Source organism: Pogoniulus pusillus, chromosome 15 (genome assembly GCF_015220805.1).
Source record: "Pogoniulus pusillus isolate bPogPus1 chromosome 15, bPogPus1.pri, whole genome shotgun sequence".
Taxonomy (NCBI): domain Eukaryota; kingdom Metazoa; phylum Chordata; class Aves; order Piciformes; family Lybiidae; genus Pogoniulus; species Pogoniulus pusillus.
In genome coordinates, this window is record NC_087278.1 from 27,015,272 (window position 1) to 27,038,555 (window position 23,284).

General features: G+C 41.1%; 1 protein-coding gene across 15 annotated transcripts in view; it reads right to left on the reverse strand.

Moving 5' to 3' along the window:
• SOX5 (SRY-box transcription factor 5) overlaps nt 1-23,284 on the reverse strand; it is a 371,094-nt gene that overhangs the window by 165,010 nt on the left and 182,800 nt on the right. For 13 of the 15 annotated variants that reach the window (XM_064155975.1, XM_064155969.1, XM_064155972.1 and 10 more), the window contains one exon: nt 3,554-3,640. The exons of the other annotated variants lie outside the window; for them this stretch is intronic. In XM_064155975.1, coding sequence (XP_064012045.1) covers nt 3,554-3,640 — 87 coding nt within the window. The remainder of the gene's footprint in view (nt 1-3,553; nt 3,641-23,284) is intronic. 15 annotated transcript variants of the gene reach the window in all.

Genomic DNA, 23,284 nt, shown 5'->3' on the forward strand with positions numbered 1-23,284 from the left:
TTTGTAGGAAGGTAACCACTTGGAGCCTCCAATTCAGGTATCAGGCAGCTACACTGAAAGCAGAAAAGGGGTTATAATCTTCCTTGTTGTAGATGATCGGTTTGAGACCTGAAGTTCTCTCTGCTCTACTGAATCCAATAAACTGCATTATCCATGAATAATCCAGAGGCTTTCTGAGCCCTCTTCTTGAGTATCATGGATATAACCAAGGTTGAACAGGCTTTAACCAATTCAATGTACGGTTCTACAGCTTTACTTTTAAAGATATCAATTTAACAGCATGTTTTGTGGGTTTTACTGCAGAGTGACTTGTTTTGAACAGTGTAAAAATTCTATGGATTTCGAAACAGAATTTCTTACGAAATCTCTAGTGCTAAACTTGCATTCTCTATTTAGCCCCAGACTACTTCTCTGAACAAACAGAGGCATCTGAATTAAAAAAAAATGCAGATACAAAAGGTTCTCAGTTTTGCCCCATTTTAATACTTGCAGTATCTTTCAGTCAAGCCCTGGAATCAAATACTACATTTCCTTTTCCATTAATAATGGGACATATATAGACGCTTCCAACCGTGATCTTGGCAAGTTTGCAGCTAGACCTCTGCAGATACTGTAATGGTTCTCCTATTTTACAGGCATGCAGACAAACAACGAGCTTAAAGTAGCTGCCAAAAGTAGTAAAGTAATTGAGAGGAACAAGTGGGAATCTGGTGACTTCCAACCATTTGCCTACTCCCCCATCTTTAATATCACTGCTTTCTAACTTAAAAGAAATAACACTAATAGAAAATAAAGTCCTCTGCTTCATCTCCCTTTCTTTTAATCTCTCCCAGAGAATAAAACTCAATGGCAATAACACAGACTTGGGCATTAACAATATGTAGCCTAGTGCTGAGACTTTAGCACATGACGTACTAAAACTCCCCCAGATCTAATGAAAAACACAATGAGATTTTGCACAGTTAAATGGAAAAAACTATTCAGTACATAAGACAGTTGGGCAGTACAGCTTCTTGAGCTGTCCGCATTCCAGTGTGTATTAATAATAAGACATTACTCGTGCAGGGTTTCCAAATATCACTAATAAAGAAGTAAGAAAAAACAATACAGCTGCTAGGCCAAATATAAAGAGAAGTTATTTTTTAAAAAATCACAACTGGAAAACTTAACAACTGTAAGTTCTTACAGGACAAAAACATTTTCTTGCATAGTATGTGTGTCTGTGCACACATAAGTGACTATAAAGCAGCTCAACTTGCACACCTTTCATGTTGCCTCACTAAATACAGCTGCAATACAGCTGAGCCATTGTTTGCTGGCCGCTCATGGCTGGCGGTGCCATGAAAACCACATTCCTGGGCACTAAATAATCAGCCTGTCTGACCCCCCAAGAACCTGTAAGTCAAATTCATTTACCCCCAGAGGGCAATGCTCTATTGTATCCTCCCTCCTTTCTAGCCACCTAGGAACAATGGACAATAATTGCAACTGTCACGGCAGTCAGTAGGAAAAATAAACCAGTGCCTGTTTTCACAGCTTACTGCCAAACCTGATCCAAACACCTAATAACCATACCCCAACCACAGAACCACAGTCGCACTAAAACGCTTCAGATGTGAGGCTTTTGAACAGAGAGAGAAAACAATAACTCAACTTGTGTTCAAAATACGAAGCTAAAAAACAAAAATTAAAGCAAAGCAAACTCTTCTTTGAGGCTGTGCTGTTGCTTCCCATCCTCCCCCCAGGCAAGACTGAAAGGACTGTTGAATTTCTTTCGTGCTAGCATATAGCTGCTGCTTTCAAGTTTAGCTTGTGAAAGGAAAAGAGAGGAAGGGAGAAAAAAGATTGCCCTCCAACAGAACAAGATCATAGGGACCTGGAACAGACCGCCTTCTCAGTGTACAGCATTTTTCAGAGCATCTGAACGCAGACAAGAATCACTGGGATCCTTCTAAAGTCTCCAGAGCATCAAGAGTTAAGACGCTCCAGGCAACCCGCAAGAGCTGCTGAAACACACACCCAAAAGTGGATCTGAAAGCCGCCTGTGTACTTTGGGCCTGAAAAATCTTAAAGATTAATCAGTTCATGGCAGACAGTTATGTTATTTCGAAACAATACGCTTTTAAAACCCAAAACTCAGAGATAAGCCCAGTGGCTGCTTTACCTCTTTATGACCTGTTGCTTACACACATGGAGAAATGGTGCTCAGAGGGAAGACAGAACCCAAGCTTTGGTCCTGTCATAATAGTTACATCTCACCCTGAGGCTGAAGCACTACATTATTTTATAAAGTTAATCTATATATGCAACGAATATATGTATTTCGAATTACAGCCTCCCAGAGAAAAGCTAGTGAAAGCAAGCAGAATATTTTCCTGCTTGTGTAAGTCAGTGGACCAGCACAAACTGCTGGTGGCTTATTGATGACAATCTGGAAGGCACATATAACTAAAATAACACTATCTTTGCACGTGTACCACTACACTAACCTCTGAGAGCATGTCATGTTGTATTCCTTACTGAATACTGCCCACGTCTTGTGCAGAAGGTCCTTAAACCTGTCAGGCACAAGATTTGGGAGCCTGCCTGAATGAGGATCTTGGTAGCAGGGACCAGCATTAGTGAACAAACAAACCAAAATAAAATGAGAGAAATGAAATCTAGTTTCTAAACATCATCGAAGGGTTTAATTTTTATCTCGTTCTACTTCCACATTTCCAAAACAACACTGGCTTGGATTTTGCTACTGCAAATATGCAGCGATCTAAATGGGAGAAGAATCTGCATCACTGTATCCTTTCAGAGTGAAATGGCTGCTCTAAAACCAAATTTTTGACACACATGCATTTTGATTTAGTTCCTTATTGTAAGCACTGAGGAAGAATTACAAAAATATTAAATTACATGAAAACAAACAACTACAGGTTCCCTAAAATGACCTCACATACATAAAACAGGGAAATATCTTGGCAAAGCAGAAACTACTGCTGCTGGAGAGTGGTCAAATTTTGTCATTTTCCTTCTGGAGCGCAGCTTTAAAAGAACATGTTTTGGTGCACAGATGTTGCACACTGTCTCTTAAAATCTGCACTGCCTAATTTTGGTACCTAGAGGTATCATTACACAAACTTGGCTCTCCCTCCCCCCACACCCAATTCAGATAAGGAAAAAAATCTACATCATCAAAATCTGTCCAGAAATTAACAGAGACTCAGAGATCACCCTTAGACTTCAGAGGCTGAGCTCTGCTGTACTCAGACACTACATAATTCTGTTTGAAATGTGAAATCACTTTTTTCCCCATCCAGCAATAGGATGTGTCCTCTTACAACACAAAATGATACATGCAATAAAAGCTTTACATAAATTCATTCACTTAGGGCAATATACCATTTCATTTATTTATATTATCACAGATGGAGAGCATACATTTCATTTAAGTCCCAAATTACCATGTTTAGTAGGGAGGGGAAGTGAAGCAAACAAAGTTCCATAAAGCCAGAGATAGCTGTATATTAATTCTCAATTTGCTTTAGCACAGAAACAGTGTTACCTTTTATTTCTCCAAAGTTCCCTGATCCCATGGCAAGAAGCTTGTCTTTCCAGTCTTTTGATAGTAGCTTTTCAATACTGGGAGTTTCTGAGTAAAAAGGGGGGGGAAAAAAGTAAGCAAATCAACATGACTGTCTCCACAATAGAACTCATTAAAAGTCTATCTGCTAAAAATAAGGTCGACCCTATTCTGGGCCCCAGTTTGTAATGACTTCATCAACAAACCGATAAGAGGGCAGAGGGAAAAAAAAAAAGAGAGAGAGAATGTGTTTTGTCACCTGCTGTTTCAAAACCATTAGCTTTTTCCTCTTGCGGAACAAAGGCCCGGTAATTCTGTATGACAATGGGCACACATAAACCTGCAGTTCATTGTTTTTCAATTTGGTGAACAAGTTGCTGCCTATAATAGATGCCTGTCAATTTCTGGGTGTTAGTCTGCAGTCAAAAAATAATTATGTTGATAAAAGGCAGAGTAAAGAGAAAGAAAGAGAGAGAGAGAGAGAGAGAGAGAGAGAGAGAGAGAGAGAGAGGAGCAAAGAATTAGCTCCTAAATCTGCTACATGTAATTATATCCCTCTGAGTGTTTACAATTACATTCACTTTATAATGTGTGTTTAAATATCGTGTGGTGGTAAGCATACTGTGGAAAGATTTTCCGGTAACACGCACATTATAAATAATAATAAAAAGTTGGGTATGAAAAAAAAAAAGCTTTAAAAGACTGCAAAATCCAGAGGAGAAAAGGCATTGCTTAGAATGGAAACCCATTATTTGCTCATTTCAGATTCTATCACTTCCTTTAAAAATAAAATAAAAATAAAATATATTTCTTCAGTATTTTTAGGGAAAATGTAGTGAGGGTGTGGATGGTTCTGATATTTATGTCTATAACTCTTGTAGTCTGACCTCTTTTTGTGCAGAATTTTAATGCATAAGTAAATATAAATGCTAATAAAATTCAGAGAACATTAAACTCAATTCCAAACAATGTAATTGTATATTCTTGTCAGCATTTAGATGGGTACACAATTACAATAGCTTTCAATCCCACGATTAGCACTGCATTCAGTTAGAAAATGGAGTGTACTAAAAGATAAGTGTCCCAGTATGCTCCATCTAAATAACAATAAGCACACTTATTATCTGGATCTAAGACATATACTGCTATTCTCCACATTCGTGTTTATGTGTATTTGTATTTGTTCAGGCATTTGTTTACCCCCTACCAGGAGCATAAAGGGAGTACATGTTAACTTATCAAAGGGACCGTCTGGCCTAGAGACCATACAATTATTAGCAACTGGTTAATCTTCCCCACAGTAAAAACCATTACGAGCAACCTCGATTATCTCGTTTGGCTAATTCTGCCTTCTTCCCTCGAAGCCCCAGCTCGGTGCGGTGCGGGGACAGCGCTGCAGCCCCCCGGCGCGGCTCTGTGGAAGGCGGGCTCGCCGGGCGCCCTCTGCGTGGCCTTCTCCCCTCCCTACAAAGCACTTCTCACACCCGAAGAACCAAACAAGCCCAAACTCCCCGTAAACCAACCGCACGCTGCATCGTCTTAACGCATAACTAACTACAGTGACGCGGGCACACGCCTGCCCTCTCGCTTTGCACTGCACCCCTCCTATTCGCGCAGCCCCCGCACCTCGGACTCACTCCAGCCAAGCAACCGGCCGGACCCCACTGACAGCGGGAAGAGATGTACTATTTCTTTTCCCCCGTTTACATTATTTTTATGCCCGTTGCCACACCCCAGTGATCTCCTCGATAACCGTGTGCTTCCCGCTGTGTGAGCGACAGGCTCCCGCAGGAGCCGGGATCCCCCGAACGCAAGTTCTCTGTGAGGAACCCTGGCAGTGCAGTGGAATCCTAAGGAAATCGGATAGGGGCTGCTGCAGCGCCATCAGCATTTCCGAGTTGGGGCTGACGATACGGACCTGCCGCCACGCTCCAGGCACTTCCACAGCTACTTCTGAACTTTGTATGTCCCCCGTATGCATCCCCGAGGGAAACAATTTTGCCGAGCGTATCTGAATAGGTCACAGAAGCGGCGCCGCTTGCCCTCCCCCCCCCCCCCCCCCCCCCCCCCACCTTTTTATGCGCTTTTCTAAAAATTCCCGAGTCGCGTCTAAACGGGCCAGGGCAAAGGCGGCGTTTGCAGCAGAGGGCTGTCAGTCATTAAAAGCTAACAAACCTTTGCAAAGCAGGAATGCGGCAATAGAGATCCATTGTGCGCTGACAATAGGCTCCAGAGCCTCCAGGCACCTAAAGCAGCCCGTCTTACTTTTAAGTCTATTGTCAGACAAGACCTCGACAAAGCTTTTTCCCTGCAGCTCTACAAAATGCTCGCCGTGGTGCGCACGGAAAGAAACAGAAGTCTCCTGTCTAACTTGCCGCCTTAAAGCAACAGTAGCTGCTGCCCGGGGCTGCCGGGGCCGCGCTGCCCTGGACGCGGCACCGCCGTCGCTGCCGCTCGGCGGGCTGCTTGCCGGCCTCCCTCCTTCCCTGCCTTCTCTCCCGCCCCGCCCCGCCGCGGGGACCGCGCCGAGCCACCGCTGCAGCCGCTCGGGGAGCAGCGCCGGGGCTGGGCTTGGTGTGACTTCACCGGGGGACGGGGAAGGGGGCAGCTTTGTCATTCAAAATCTTACTGACTTAGAGTCCCCAACCACAGGACTCGTGCGACAAACGAATGTCCCCGCAACCTGACTCCGCCGGTGATTCCGGGAGGGCTACGGCAAAGAAGCGCAGAATAATGAATGCGGTAGACAGCCATGTATCAATGACTGAATTTTTGCAAGAATGGTAAAGATCTCAGTAGGAAGTCATGGTAAGAGATGTGAAAGGCCAAATGGCAAAATCCCAATAGTAACAATGCATCTGTTCATTAACGTGCGAATATGAGTAATATGAAAATTTAACACAATTATAAGCCTCTCAGCAATCCTGATGGCATAAAATAGATGGGGGTGATCTAATCAGCACTTCCCCTGTTGAAATACTGTATGTTAACTATTTAAAATAATATTATACTTTTTTTCCCTTTAAAAAGCCTCCATGTAATCATATTTAATTGATGTACTAACTTAGTTTCAAGCCTCCCTAGACTTGGACTGCAATTTTTACATAAGGCACTTCAACGGAATTTTGATACAGAATCAGTGAATAATTGCCCTTCTGCTAATACTTAAAAATAACTTTAATTCTGAAAGACAAAAGCTTCCCCATCCCTAAAGCTTTATAGAGCTAAAGAGCTATATTAAATTACAGCTTGTTTAATTCTATTATATACCATGTTAACATACTGTACTTACATAAAATATACTATTCAGATACTTAACCTATCACATTTCACTAACTGCTTGTGAAACACATTATCCACCATATCTTGGAAACAAATATTTATTATATCATCTATGTGCCTCATTAAAAATAAGATTTGAAATTTACACATCCTAAATAAAAATAACTTTTAAAAGGTTACAGCTATAGAGCTTTCATGAACCATACAGAAACAAAGTCATGTTCTGTTCAGGCTTTTTTTTTTAGAGTCTATAGGGAAGATGATGCTCTCAAGAAAAGAAATACACACTGTACCTTGTTTGCAAAGGGCTCATCTCCTGGATTCATTAGGAAGTCAGTAAAACTTGTAATATTTACCAATATAACATGGAGCTTCACATTGGGAAAGGTAGCCTGCACATAGGAACTTCTGCTGTTCTTGATCCCTACTCCAACAGAATGTTCCTACACCCAAAATCTGAGCTATATTATTGGCAGATTTAGTCAGGCAGCAAGACAACTATGGATTTTTGTAATCTACATTTAGCATTTCCAAAAAGCTATAGACAATGTATTCTGCCACTGTGAGTACCACTACTATTCAGAATGCCTCCTAATTCCATGTTCAAGAGGAACCCTTTAGATTTAGCCCCATTTCTTCTTCTGAGTCCCACTTGAGCTAATACCTCATCTGCAGTATAGGTCCTATGGCACACAGTAAAACAATTACAAGTCTAGCCCGAGCACAGTATGAATACATCTACAAGAGAGCTGTTCATGAGTTGTTAGTGAACAGTGATTCATTAATGTTTAGGAAACATTTTTGTTTCAGAAAACACTGAAAAGTGTCAAGTGTTATAGAAGAGGACTACTGGTAGGGCACTGAAGAGAAAGCTCAAGACAGAATAACAGGAATCATTAAGTAGACTAATGCCAGCAGCAAGTAATGCTCAGGAAGGCCTTCAGCACATGGAACTAAACCACTTTCTCAGTGGTGTAGTAGTTTCATGTCTGCTGCTCCAGCTTGCATGTACAGATGCACATATGCATCTATATACATGTGCTGAATACTTTTTGTATGCTACTACGCATGCCACTGTCCCTCTTCTTCTATACATAAGGTTTAAACATAGCATCATTGACTTATTTGCTTAAGACGCTTCAGAAGTTTTCACACTGGGAAAGCAGCAGTTTGTTTCCAGAAAGTGGCTGAGGCTACAAAGTCACAGTAAGAAGCTCGACCTTTAGGCCTGTCTGCTAGATTTCTATTTAATTTAGTCTGCTTCCAGACATATTCATTTTTTTCAGGCATGGTAACTCCCCTTTGGGAGTGATCTAATCCTACCCTCCATTCAGTGGCAGTGCAGAAACATGTACCTGAACCTGCCTCGGCAGCCTTCCAAGAACACAGTCCCAAAGCACAGCATTCCCTTCAGGTCCAAACTCTCTGGGAGCACTTTTCGATTCATGCTCCAGGGTCACAGTCCTGTAAACCCACTTATAAACACTTAGAGTGGTCTTCAGTGCCAGATCTCTTCCTATTACCTCTTTCTGCTCCTGCTGATTATTTATTACTAAATGCAGCAGCCCACCTCCAGAGAAAAGCACCTAATTCCATCGTGCTGTAAAATGGTGTAGGATGGAGGCTGTCCACATGGCACTTCCAGAAAAGCGGTATTTGAAGAGGAAAGTGGAGCGCAAAGCTCTAACAAAGAGATAACTACAATAAAAGGGAAGAAGGCTGCTGTAAGTCCACTGCAATTCAGAGGAACAATGTTGAGTCCTGAAGCCTCCCACTTGCATGGCATTTGGGTGTCTGAGTACAGGTGCTTGCTCGAGGATATGTACAAAGTGCTCTCTCCTCCATAACTACTGTGAACAGCTCTTGTCCTGGGATGAAAGAGAAAGCTCTTTCAAAGTAAAAGAAAGATGTTTGGCTTCAGCAAGGATAATGACATGAAGTGCAGCAGAGTGGAGAAAAGCCAGGAGTTGCTCAATATCCAGCCAGACCACCAGACATTTCCTGCCAACGTATATCATTCCTAGAGCAAGGAGTATTTGGTCGGCACAAACGATCATAAATAGTACCTTCCTTTATATTATGAAAAAGCTGGCAAATTCTCTCCATCCATTATTCACCCTTTTCTTCTGCTGCAGTCATAAATACAACATACCTGTTGGCCACAGTTCCACACACTCTTTCTGCAAACTTCACCTATCAACACGCCACCCCACTGGCAGTCTGTCTGTGTTGATGCACCACAACAAACCCCTTCTGGTTTAAATCAGCAAACAAGATTAAGGGCAGACTTCCACTCTTTCTTAAAAAGAGCAGACAAGGACATACACACAGACAAGAAATTTCTCCTTTTATGCACCTGTTTTTTATTATTAAGGTCTTACCTAGAGAAAATCAGAAACTATTTTCACAGCGAAGAAAATAAAGCAACTTAGATGAAGAAATGGTTTGTATCAGCAGATTACATAGACATACAGCATCTGCATACACATATGGTTCTCCATCAACAGAATCATGCTTTTTGGGAATTACTTGCAGCTAGGCAAGACACTATGAATCATGAGCAGGCACAACAGAGAATGTATTTAAATCTGGAAATCAAAGACCACACAACATATATTTTCCTCTTGCCTTCCAGGATGTACTGCAATTTTTCATCAATCTAAAAGCATTTAAAACTTTTGGAGAAGACACTAGGAAACACCTCTGTAAATGTAAACATTGTTCAGATGGAGGACACAGCTGCAAAACTGTGGTGTGCTAAACCAAGTACTACCTAGGGCTTCTCTGACTGGACAGAATGTAGCACTCTTTGTTGCATCGTTTTGGTTTTTTTGCATACACAATATTTTTTGGTCTTTGGGCACAAACTCACAAAGCTGAACAAAATATTAGTTGGGATGAGATAGTAGGAACCTATGGTGCTCCAGCCAGCACATCATAGTACAACACTTACTTTATCACTCCATCATGACCACTGTGCAGAAAACAGCTGGGCTACATATGTCATCCATGGGTGGCTTCCAAACATACTGAAAAGCCCCCTTCTCTGGCAGGAATAACCAGCCCTCCTGCTCGTGGAATCACCAGTCCCATCCCAGCCACATGTTAGCTCCCACAGTATGCTGTTTCATAGGACAGCATCAGCTTCTGTATCCACAGATGAATGTAGCTACCTGTGGTGCACAATGACAGTAGGTCCCCATACTATTCTTGCTGCACATACTTGCATAATTTTGTGGATGCTTAATAACACTAGATCTGTTTTAAAGTTGCTCACTCTCTTTTGCAATACCCATCATGCTGCACTGATGAAGGATACACTGGATGAATGAGTAGACATTTTTATTCTGATTTCTGGCACAAGAGTACTTCTTCTTGTGCTAAAAAAAATCCAATTCACATAGCCAGAAAGAGTTCCATAGCACAGTAAATAAATTATGCGAGATTTAAAAATCAAAATCAGCAATCATAGAATGGGTTGGATTGGGAAAAACTTCAAAGATCATCTAGTTCCAGCCTCCCCACCATGGGCAGGGGTACTTCCCACTAGACCAGACTGCTCAAAGTCTCGTTTAACCTGGCCTTGAACACCTCTAATGAAGGGGCATCCACAACCTTCCTGGGCAAACAGTCTCTCACCACCCTTACTGGAAAGAATTTCTTCCTAATCTCCAGTCTCAATTTGCCCTCCTCAAGCTTCAATCCTTTCCCTCTCAACCTGTCACTACAAGCCCTTATAAAAATTCTCTTCATGGTTTTCTTGTAGGCCCCTTTTCAGGTACTGGAAGGCTGCTATTCCTGGAGCCTTCTTTTTTCCAGGCTGAACAGCCCTGACTCCATCAGCCTGTCCCCACAGGGGAAGTTCTCCATCCCTCTGATCATCTTTGTGGTCCTCATTTGGACCTGATCCAGCAGTTCCATGTCCCTCTTATGCTGAGGGCACCAGAACTAGATACAGTACTGCAGGTGGGGTCTCACAAGAGCAGAGCAGAGGGACAGAATCACCTCCTCCCACCTGTTGGTCAAACTTCTTTTGTTGCAGCCCATGCATGAAGGCTGCCACACATTGCTGGCTTATGTTGAGTTTTTCATCAACTCACACATCTAAATCCTCCTCAAGACTACTCTTGAGCCACTCCTTGCCCAGCCTGTATTTGTGCTTGGGATTGCCCTGACTCATGTGCAGGACCTTTCACTTGGGCTTGTTGAACAGCTGTTCACCAATGCATACTGCCAGTCTTACAAGGAACTTGCCTAAAACCCACAAGGATGTTTCTTAGGAAGAAAAGGGTAGAGTAGTCTTCAGATATACTATACTACCAGTTGTTGAATTAATTATCCCCTAGGATCTAAGTGGGAAGCCAGCAAACCACAGCACAAGGAAGGAACACAGGACATGGGGAGAGCATAGGGATCAAAATGAGCATCTCATTCAACCAGACCATTCGAACAGTCAAGCTTGTGTCTGCACTGGCAGTTACACCATTAGCTGTGTACATTTCAGGCTGTCTTGTTTCAGCGAATGGTGTCCTACTCCAGAAGCAATGCAAAGAATCAAGCCTGTCATGTAATACCTTTGCCAAGTCCTTAAATCTCCCAGCAGCAGAGTTTATGTTCATTTGGGGGCTACACAGGCAACAGTCAAGATTTTCTCAGTTTCCATCCCTTTTATTAGTATACAGCTTTGAGACAGAGTCTGCTCAAAACATGAACAATTCAGCTATTTCTACAAGTCTGTCACACACTCTTCTCAACCAACAATGTCTACATCAATAAAATGTCCACAAAGCCCTTCTGAGGCCTCCATACCAGACAAAACTACCTGTTTCAGAACACATCATTGAGTCAGGGAATAAACCTCCATTCCCAGCTCTCACCTCACAACAACAGAGGTTGAGCTGGAATTCCTGTGATTTCCAGCACAATAACTTGTAGAGTATGCACATTGCCTTATATACCTTAGTGACAACATAGCCCAGCAAAGCTACTAATTTTATGCCAATTATCCTCTAAACAACACCACCAATCTAGGGTTGCAAGCTGCTATCTGATAGTTGTCACCATTCTGCAAGTGGCATTCCCATTTGTGTGGCAAAGCGGCTGGTCAGTGGTGTGTTCCATTGATACCTCAGAAATCTCACCTTCTACATCAACCCTGGAACTGCTGCTAGTCACCTCAGATTTGTAAGGAGATGGGGCTATGTTATTTGCAGCATACCTCCAAAAGCACTACAGCGTAATTATTCTGAAGGAACACTGGAACAGTGTAGTCTGTAGTCATTACTCAGTTACCCTCCACCTAAACCCTTGCCCTTGTAAAGACAGAGATAGAATATGTCCAGGTCAGGAACTGATTCAGTCTCTGCCTTTCCCGTTTTCACAACAGGGCAACTGTGTCCCCAGAGGAAGGCACACTGAGACACTGCGAGTTGCACTGGATGCCATGTACAGAACAATATATCTTTTGTTACTGAAATCTCAGTGCTTTGGATTCCCAAAAGCATTCAGGAGCATAAATCTTATTCTGGAAAGGAATTAGGCTCTGCCTGCCTTTGGAGATCCAGGCCAGTGAGTTGGCCGAAAGAGCTGATCGTGAACACATTCTGCCAAATGTGGCCTTTCACTGGCACAACTGTTGCTGGAACATCTTTTTTAGCATACACCATTTTTAGAAGGATCCCAAATCCCTGCTACCACTGTCTTCTTCACCCCCCACTGAATTAACAAAGAAGAATGAAGCAAGTTATTTAACCTTACCAAACCTGGAAAAAAAAAAAGAGGAAAAGTTGTTTTGTTTTGTTTTGTTTTGTTTTGTTTTAAATGATGCCCATATTTTCCTGATCTTAAAAAATAATGAATAAATGAAAGAGCAACTCACTTTCAAACACCTCAGTAGCAACCTTTTCTGTTCACTGATGTTACAATTATACCAGTAGGGAATCCTTACCAAAAGAAGGGCAATGGTGAAATTAAAAAAAAACCCTCTCCTACATATGAATAAAGAGAATTTTGTTTTAATCTGTGTTCTTCAGTTCTCTAATGCCTCTTTAATTCCAGGCATCCCTAAATGAAAGAAGGAATTTATTTTCTCTGGAGTGGTCCACCCAGCAAAAAATCCCTGTGTCAGTTGACAGAAGGAGGCACTATGTCAAGCCTGAGTTTCGCTGAAATTCTAAAACCACAAAGATGTTTTAACATTTTGAGAGACTATTTCAAGAGTAACAACATAAAAACAGAGACATCTGGAATAAAATACCATTATATTTCACTTCAGCTTTATTTTTCTCTCTTAGTTGGACAGAGATATTCCACTGAAACACATATTCCCTTGCAATATATTTTTGTATTAGTGCTACCAACAGAGCCAGTTTCTAATTAAAGGGTCATCATATCTTGTTAATATTAACAGCAGGCAATGTTTTTGGTCTGCTAATCATTCACGTCTTCAAGCAAGATCCTTAGCAAGCAAGAGGGCTTTAAAAAAGCATTCAAGGAGATGACTATACACTAACTTTTTATGGATATTGACACAGCATTAAAGACATTCTAGGGAGATTCCATGGTTTATTCTTTGACAGAAAAGATTCTTTTTGCTGACCTGCCTCCTTTTACATAATTAAATGCTTTCTTGAAAAAAAAAAAAAACAAACCTAAACCAATATCCCACGAGAGTCAGAAAGTTTATCATCTAAATAACTGTAAAACATAAATTGAGAACTACAGTGTTTGGCTGGAATGTCAAGGAAATCTTTCTGAAGCTCAACCACTCCACTTCTCAAATCCTAAACTCAACAGCAGCATTGTAACCCTTCATGTACAGTTACTGCAGCATTTTTACCTAAAAATCTCAAAGCAACTTTTTTTTTTTTTAAATAGAAAAAATGAGCCCTGAAGTGCTTGTAATTTTCCTCCAAATGACAAAAGCAAAGACTTTATGTGATGAAGCCGAGGAGGCAATTTTCTAAATAGCCTATCTTTCAGCCCTTGCCACAGCCATTATTTCCTACCACCAGAAGGTATTTGGCTCTCCCCTCCAGATGATCAGCTGTAAAGAGATCTGGTGATACCTGGGGCTCCTTACCTCTTGGCTTTCCTTTACTTTGACAAAGAGGGAAGGGGAGCCTTATTTGCCAACACCAAAGAGCAATTAAAGAAAAGTTTAAAGCGAAACAAGCACTCCTGTCACTAAGCTGCATTTACTGCTGCTGAGGCCTGGTTTGGGATTTTTGGGTCAACTATCGCTTCCCACCCAGCACCTCTGTGCATGCTAGGGTGCACTCTGGGCTCTGCCAGTACCTGTCACAGTGAGTGCTGGGGAACAGAGCTGGTGGCTACAAAGGGAAAACTCCACTTCCGAGTGGAGGCCAGGGCATGTCCTGCTGCAGCTGCACCAAAGGGCATGTTACTGAACTAATCACCGGTTTCCACCCTCCTCCCCCACCCTCTTTTTTTTTGACAGCTGTCTTCCTATCTTCCCAACAGGTGCTATTAGGCCCTGAACAATGGCAAAGGCTTTTAAGCCACTGCTGTTGACAAGTGAAAGGGAACAACAAATGGCTTGGTAGTGCTCTTCTCCCCGGGTCACTCAACCGATGGTAATAGTTATTATTTTTATTTATTAGCTCTGCGGCACTGTCCTGCATTGTGCCTCCTCCATCCTCCCCTTTCCGTGACAGCAAGGAGCTTTTTAACTTTTAATAAAAATGGGCGAGCGCTTAGCTTCTGAGCTGGCTCTTTCTGTAAAGTGCACAGCTAATGAATGTTGTCCATTTAGATCTGGATAATTTATGATGTCAGCGGAGCGGAGGTGGAGAGAACTGCATCCAGATATGACCATTACTTACAATGCCAGGAGTGACAATGAGAGTAAGGGGAGGGCGAAGTTGGACAGCAAGAAGAGGTTCCTTTCCCCTCGCAATCCACATTCCCACTTTCGAGGCTAATGTAATTTTTCCTTACTCTTCTTAGCATTTCACTGACCATATTATAATCCTCTCCAGAGAACAATGGCAGATGGAAGAAAAGTCAATTTTCCCTTAAATGAAAATGACAAGGGCAATGAAGCTGGTGAAGGGCCTGGAACACAAGCCCTGTGAGAAGAGGCTGAGGGAGCTGGGGTTGTTTAGCCTGGAGAACAGGAAGCTCAGGGGTGATCTCATGGCTGTCTACAACTACCTGAAGGGAGGTTGTAGCCAATTTTAGCCAGGTGGCAGTCAGTCTCTCCTCCCAGACAACCAGCAACAGAACAAGGGGACACAGTCTCAAGTTGTGCCAGGGTAGGTATAGGCTGGATGTTAGGAGGAAGTTCTTCACAGAGAGTGATTTGCCACTGGCATGGGCTGCCCAGGGAGGTAGTGGAGTTGCTGTCCCTGGAGGTGTTCAAGAAAAGATTGGATGAGGCACTTAGTGCCATGGTCTAGTTGATCAGATAGGACTGGGTGATAGGTTGGACTGGATGATCTTGAGGCCTCTTCCAACCTGGTTGATTCTATTATTCCATTTAAACAACGCACTAAAACCTGTTACCATGAGAAGGAAAAAAAAGGGACGAAATATTTTCTGGCCCTAGTAACAAATACGTGCATTCGTACACAGGTATTTACTAGTTGAGGTTACTCAATTAACAAACTGTGTAACAGTTAATGTCCATCAAATGCAAAACCCTGTATTATCACTGTTCTGGCAAACCAGACCAGATATGAAGGCAAACTTCCAAGTCCAAACAGAAATCAGTAAACCAGCGAGTCAGTAACCTGGAAGTGCAAATACACTTAAAAGTTGAACATATAATGCTAAATCCCACCAAAATATTGACATTATCATGGAACTGGTTGATTTAGTCATATGTCGTCAATCAAAGTAAGGTCAGAACATGTACATCTTTTGATCATCTGGGCCTATTTATTTAAATCATAAGTTGGCAAAATAGTGTAGTGAAAGGGCTACAGTTATCAGATTGCCTGCATACTTCCTAGAGTAAATGTGTACTATTATAATTTGAACTTAATTAGAACATTGAAAGAACTGTAAAATACTAATTTGAGATGTTAATAAAACCATTTAAAGGATTTGAAAAATTGAAAATAGAATAGTGAAAAGGATATCCCCCTGGAACAACCAGGAAAAGACACGGTATAGGCTCAGATTTCTATCCTCTTTGAAACTATGACAGACTGTTTTACTACTGGAAGTGAGAATTAAAGCACATGTGCCTGATGATAAACAACTACACATCCTGAACTACTCTTGCACAACATATGTGAAAACAAAATCTCAATCATCAATTACCAGATGCCAGGAAGATATGAACAATGATAATAATTAAAAAAAGGAAATATGTACACTACAAATAAAAGTTTCTGAAGTGCAGGCAGTTTCACAGTAAATCAGACTGCTGTTTGTAACGTAAATGATATTTTCATGGAATCATTATGTCAGATTAAGTAGAAATTATTAAAGCTAATGTCATCTTTGGACTTGCTTTAAATAATCTTCCAAGATTTGCACACAGGTTTCTCCACAGAAGTACAGCATTCCATCTGCCCTGACAACTTGTTCTGTTTGTTCTCACTTGTCTCCCTCCATTCATGGAGTTTTTGGACTCTGCTATTTTAAGTGTAAATAGGGAGAGAAAATACATTGGGGTTCCTTTTAATGGAGCATTTTCCTTTCTGAGATACGGACGGAGGTGCTTCAGCCATGCAACACTTGTGACAGGTAAATACCAAATAAGCGGAATCAGAAGAAGTCTATTATGCATAGCTCTTTAACACAATAGCTGTAGACAAGGAGAAAGGAAAGTCAGAAAGTAAAAGCAGAAAAGTCAAATAGGGGAAGAGAAAAGAGAGACGAAGAAAACAATACTGAGAGCAAGGAAAGGACAAGAATAAGAAAGGGGACTCATTTGTCAAGATGCAGAACATAGTTATACACAATGGACTGAAGGAGCAGGAAAACCAAGGCAACTCTGCAGCCACTCTATGATTACTGAAAATGGTTACAAACATTGATGTTCCCACTCCCCAGCCATTCCACAGGAAACTTCAGAAACATGGGCAAATATGAAGGAAGAGAGGTAAAGACCTCTCTTCCCAGAAATATGAACTTCTGCTTACAGAACAGGATTTAGATTCAAACATAAGATATGTCTTCATATCATTGCCAGCACTCTAAAGAGACAATGCAGAAGAATCCTGGTCACACTCTGCAGCAGAATGTTTTCAGACTGCTTTAGAATAAACATATATTAAATGTCCCCCTGGTATGCAGGTATGAAAGAGAGTCATATCAAGTATATGTGAGTGCAGCAAGCACAGAAAAGGACCCAGAGTCACTACCAGAAGTGGTGTAGGAAAACAGAGATGTGGGGCTCCTGTGGAGCAAGGCAAATGACAAGGACAAATTCCCAGATTGCTTGAGAACAGGAGGTCTGGGAAGTTGGGGTGTGGAGTAATTGCAGAATGGTGTATCAGGGAATTTAATGGATCAGAAAAGGCTGAATAGGATAAGAGGCACATTGTTCACAAGGTTCTCTTTTGTCACCAGGCTTTAGGAGAATGCCAGAGCAACAAATGACTTAATCCTGGGGGGATGCTATGGCATAAATGAACACTGTCTATACCTTGAAAGACAATGGAATAATTTTCTGTATCACATAACCACACTGACGACTGTAGCTTTCTGCAAAGTCTTAAGAGCTGCAACTGGCAAAGACCACACAATCACGCCTTCACAACATCCACTTTTCCCTCTTCAGCAGCATTTTTCAATGTACTTCAAGGGCAGAGAGGGGAATAAGCCACATAAATGACAATCAGACATGGTCAAATGCCACGTGAAATAGAAAGGTTACAGGGAAGAACAGAAAAGAAAGGAAGAATTCTGTGCTGGCTTCCCTTTTTTCCTACATTCTAACCACTGAACTAAACTCAGAGCCTCCAGGTTATAGGAACACAGCCATTAAGCACCAGTCCACACAGTAGAGTGGGTAGTGGAAAATGGAGTAATGTTAAATATGGCACCATCAGCTCTTGCTTTCTATATAACAGAAGAACCAGTATATTATTTGTTACATGGCCAGGGGATTAAGGAAAACATAAAATGGAAATTCTCAATCAGCTATAATTTGCTCATGGAATCAACAGATTCTTATTTTCACAAAATAATCTTGAGTGTGTTCTAGGCAGAGATCTCTAGGTGGGAAAGTGAAATGCAGTGGTCCCCAAATCAAACTTTTTTTCAGGTCTTCATGAAACTTGAACTCTACATTTTCAAATTCCTATTATATCTAGATGGAACCTATTAGTGGGTTCCAAATTTCACAACAGAAATTCTTCAATTCTCAGTAAATTCTGTAATTACACTACATTCTAAAAGAGTCGATTGAGGGAAATTACTTTGCTTTCTAAGAATTCAAAGTTGAAGAATTGTAGTTCAGTTGTGATTTGTGGTTTACTTACTAGGTAATGTGTTGTACTTTTTATCCTTCTTCCTTCTCTTAGTGGCTGCTAGAGAAAAAAAACAGGAGCACCATTGGTGTGCTCTGCAAGAGGACTCTGCACAAAAGCTAGGCTCCTGCAAAGCCTTGATCTGAGTTTAATTGAAACACTTGTTCCCATATAGATCTCAGATATTTTTGTAAGTTTAACACACATACAAGCAGTTATTACCACTTTTGAACATTCCTAACTAGAGAAAATTAAGCAATAAAATGTTTCCTCCATCCTATTTAAATGATGTAGTCTCTTAGCTATGTTAAATTAACGAGACATCTCAAGCCTTCACTCTTCTACAGAAGAGCACAGGCTGTCTTAGTAGGACACCTACATTGGAAACACTGACCTATGGGAGACATCATACCTACAATATTCCACTGTAATGCAAAGCACAGGAAATCTTTGGAGATATTAAGAAGGTGAGGTGTATGTTGAGTGGATTTTTCATGGTCATTAGGGACAGGCTTCAGTGGACTTGGTGCGGTTCTCCTGACAACGGTACCAGTCTAGTTTTGCCAGCACACAATGCTACGTTCTTCTTTCTATAAATATTCCAAATACTCAAATTCCAAGAGTCCCTACTACAACAGGTTCCTGCTAATCCATGATATACATCAATGAAGGGTGAACTACATTAACTATGATTATTTAGAATATATTTATATAATGTCATCTTTTCTCCATTGTTTTAACTCTTCACTCCCAGAGCTGTCTTTGTAATTTGTGTGGTGTCTTTTCCATAAAAAGCCTCATCAGGACTTTCTGTAGTTTTTCTCATGTATCTCAAGTTCAGTACTCTTTCTGCATTTGCTTCACAACAACCTGTCCATTTCCAAGTGATTAATTTTCTATACTAAAACAATGCATTCCTTCCCCCTCTCATTTTGCTGCCTTTTTTTTTTCTCTTTTCTTTTCTTACCAAAGGAAAAAAAAACAACAATTCTTTTTCAATGACATCATGGTATACAATTTTCAAAGCAAGTTTTAGTGGGAGATATGCAGATTGCTTTGAAAAGTTGCCCTCATAAATAACAACAAAGTACTGAATTATCAAGGCTGTAACTCAGTCAAAAGGTGCTGTAACCATTTATATTACATGACCTCAGCAGAACCTCTTGATTGAATTGCAGCCTTTCATTAAATCAGGCACTCTGTATTATTTTCTCTGAACTAGAGTAAATCAGAATGGCAAAGAGATTAGCCCCCAAGCCCATCTCTTTGTGATCTAGAGGCATATAATTTTTAACCATTACCTCCATTTTATTTTGTAACTTTAAAAGATTGTGCGTAATCTACTGTATCAATAACTTCCTTCCCTCTGAAGTGGTATAGTTTGATGACATGACAAAAATACCACTGTGTAACCTAGATGCATCTAGAAACTATGATGCTTGTAAAGGAGCAATGTTCCACTACTAAAAGCTAGAGAAAAGTGGGGGGGGGGGGGGGGGGGGGGGGGGGGGGGGGGGGGGGGGGGGAAGGAAAGGCAAAGAGAAACTTCAGATTCATTCACAAAAAGCTGGAAACCAGAAGGGACCATTAGCTCATCTAGGCTCATTTTCTATATATATTACTGAATATTCATTATTTCATCAACCAAAATCAAATCTTCTTCTGATTTATTTCTAACTATCATTTTACTAGAAGAGAAACAGCTGGCCTCTGAGTCAGGACATTCCATAAATATCTCCCTGCTTTTGTAGGGCTGTGTGTGTAGGGATGAGGGTGGAGGGAACTGAGGTACTTGTAACACTCCCTCTGTTCATCTCCAGCTGGCTTATACAAGTGATGCCTCCATAACGTGAGAGACAACCTCCGTACCAGTGGCTGTCAAACAAATCCACGACAACGTTAACAGTTTTAAACCTTTGATGGAGTGGGTCCACACAGCAGCTCCTGTGCTCATGTAGGCAGCCACTGCAGTGGGCCTGCAGGAAGCACTTCTCCAGAGAGCGCTTCCCAGGCCACTAAGCACAGGTTGGGAGACAACTGAACAGGCGAGCATTTCGAACAGGAGCAGGAGAACATCACTCTGCATGTACAGCTTGTGTCTCACACGATTTGAGATCATCCAGTTTTCCATGATGGGAACTGTGGGGAAGAACATGGCATTTTCCTTATCTGGCCATAACATTTCACAACATGCTTCAGTTTTCCTCAGTGCTTGGATTTTGCCTCCTTTTTAGAGGCCCTACGTTTAACTTGGTAAGAAAAAAGCTACAGTAAGTCTCTTTTCCTATTTTCTTATATTTGTGTAGCTGTTAGACATTTTGCAAAGGAGGGGAGTACCAGCCAGGCTTCACAACAAAAGGGCTACTGTCACCGCGCCAGTCCCAGACATGGTGGAAGCCAGCCCACAGGAAAAGGCCTGGCTCCAGTGCTAGGCCCCGGCCGAGTACAGTCACTGCATTCACTCAAATTGGCAACAGGTCTCAGTGTTCCTGGCTTTGAGCTGTGAACAAGGGTCGGGATTGAATAACCAATTATACAACCGCTGACTGAGTTTATCCAAGGTTTGCAAACTGCTATAATAGCCCAGTATTCACTGACTGTTTTATCCCTTTCCAGATATAGTGTCATATCTCCCCTTGTGCTCCATTTACATGTCACTTTATTACATACATCCATTAAAAAGGTTAATACAATGTCACAGTCAATGCCTAAATGTTGCCATTCAGTATCCTCGCCTTGCTTCCTGGTACATTGCACATAGACACGTTTTTTTTCTCTCCACCTCTGCTGTGCGCTCACTCACTCGCTTACACACACACACACATGCAAACACGCTCGTTCCTGCTGCAAGTTAAATCAATTTGCTGTCAAGAACACAGAGCAGCACAAGAGAAAAATGGAAGCCAAGAGTCAACAGAGCTTCAAACTACATGCCTCCTGAAGTTGCCAGTAATGGTGAACGCACTGCATTGCAAGTGACGGGGAGTAACCCTTAAAACCCTTCAAGTTCAGTTAACTACTTAAAATTGTGGGTGCTACTGAGACTCCCTGAATCACCTGGGTCTCTTAAAGTAGTGAGGGATGTCCACTCACTAAAACAGTCTTTTGAATGACTTTTCTTACTTTCAGATAAATAACAAAATAACAAAAATCATTTTTCCTGACCTCACCTATAACCCAGACACACAGGAAGCTGAGAAAGAGTGGGAAAACCAGAAGCAAATTCCCTACATAGAATCATAGAATCAACCAGGTTGGAAGAAACCTCCAAGATCATCCAGTCCAACCTAGCACCCAGCCCTATCCAGTCAACCAGACCATGGCACTAAGTGCCTCAGCCAGGCTTTTCTTGAAGACCCCCAGGGACGGTGCCTCCACCACCTCCCTGGGCAGCCCATTCCAATGCCAATCACTCTCTCTGGGAAGAACTTCTTCCTAACATCCAGCCTATACCTACCCTGGCACAACTTGAGACTGTGTCCCCTTGTTCTATTGCTGGTTGCCTGCAGATGGCTGATGGAGCTCTTTGCTTAAAGTTGTTTGTTTGGGGTTTTTTTTTTGGGTAAAAGACTATTTTCTCTGATCAAAACAATCATCTTGGTATAGAAGTTCATGTATAAAAAAGGCAAGAAAAGATGACTGAAAATCTTCAGTCAGACTGAAAAAAAGTTCAGTTTTTGAGATACGTGGATAATATTATATTTTTAATTTTTATTTTTAGGGGTCTTTTTTGTAGGTTTTTTTTTTAGGTAAGTGGATAATATTATATTTTTAATTTTCATTTTTAGGAGTCTTTTTTATAGTTTTTTTTTTAGATAAGTGGATAATATTATATTGTTAATTTTTATTTTTAGGGGTCTTTTTATAGTTTTTTTTTTAGGTAAGTGGATAATATTATATTTTTAATTTTTATTTTTAGAGGTCTTTTTTATAGGTTTTTTTTTTTAGATAAGTGGATAATATTATATTTTAAATTTTTATTTTTAGGTTTTTTTTTCATACTGCTCTATTAACACAAACTGGTTTGAAAAGAGAAAGACAACATTTCACCTTCTGATTTCATACTATGTAACACATGAAAGCTGTTTGGTTCAGAGTGAAATTATTTTTCCAGTGGTCAGACTGTACCCCCAAACACACTCTTGTAAAGGGCTGTGCAACAGCAACATGAGTCACAGTTGTTTGCCTGTACAGTACCATTGGGAGAAAGGTACAACTTCTAAGTTGAGCAGGGGATGTCCAACAGTACCAGAGTGAAGATACATTTATTTCAAAAATTACAGTTTGATTCCTGATCACAAAAGCTGATTTTCATTTAACTGTGGCTTTCTACAGTTAGAATAGGGCAGTTCAGATAAAAAGACTTTTAATACTTACAAGTGGCCTTGGACTTCATCTTTTCGGTCCAGACCAATGAACTAAAGCACAAGAAAATCACATCTATTTCTCTAGCATGTATGACCATGCAAGTCAATGAACACAGCTAAGATGTTTTTCAAAAGACTGGTTTTTAATTAAATCTACTTATTTATAGATCACCACAGTCAAGAAAAAGTTCACAAATACTTGAATCTCATCTAAATTGAGGGTTATATCGACTCAGCATTATGTGAAGTCTGACTGCAACAATGGAAAATAGAAGACTATGCCCAATGTGCCTCAGTTCAAAAGAATGTGACATACACTATTCATGTAAATGGCACACTAGTTCTAAAGGGAACAAACCCATTGAGTCATGAGAAAGATATTCATCAGGGCAAGACTTTCCAAAAATGCCTTGGTTTGTTTTTACAAAACACCTGCACACAGGTTTTAGGTAATCTGTGTTTCCCTTCTGATGAGTGCTGAGGCTTCTAACACCAACTTCTGATCCTTACACAGATCACTCCATGTGATGGTAACAAACTGGACTTCAGGGAGCTTAATTGATCTTATTTCCTCATACCTTAGTTTGGGAAAAGCTAGGGATATATGAAGCATTGGG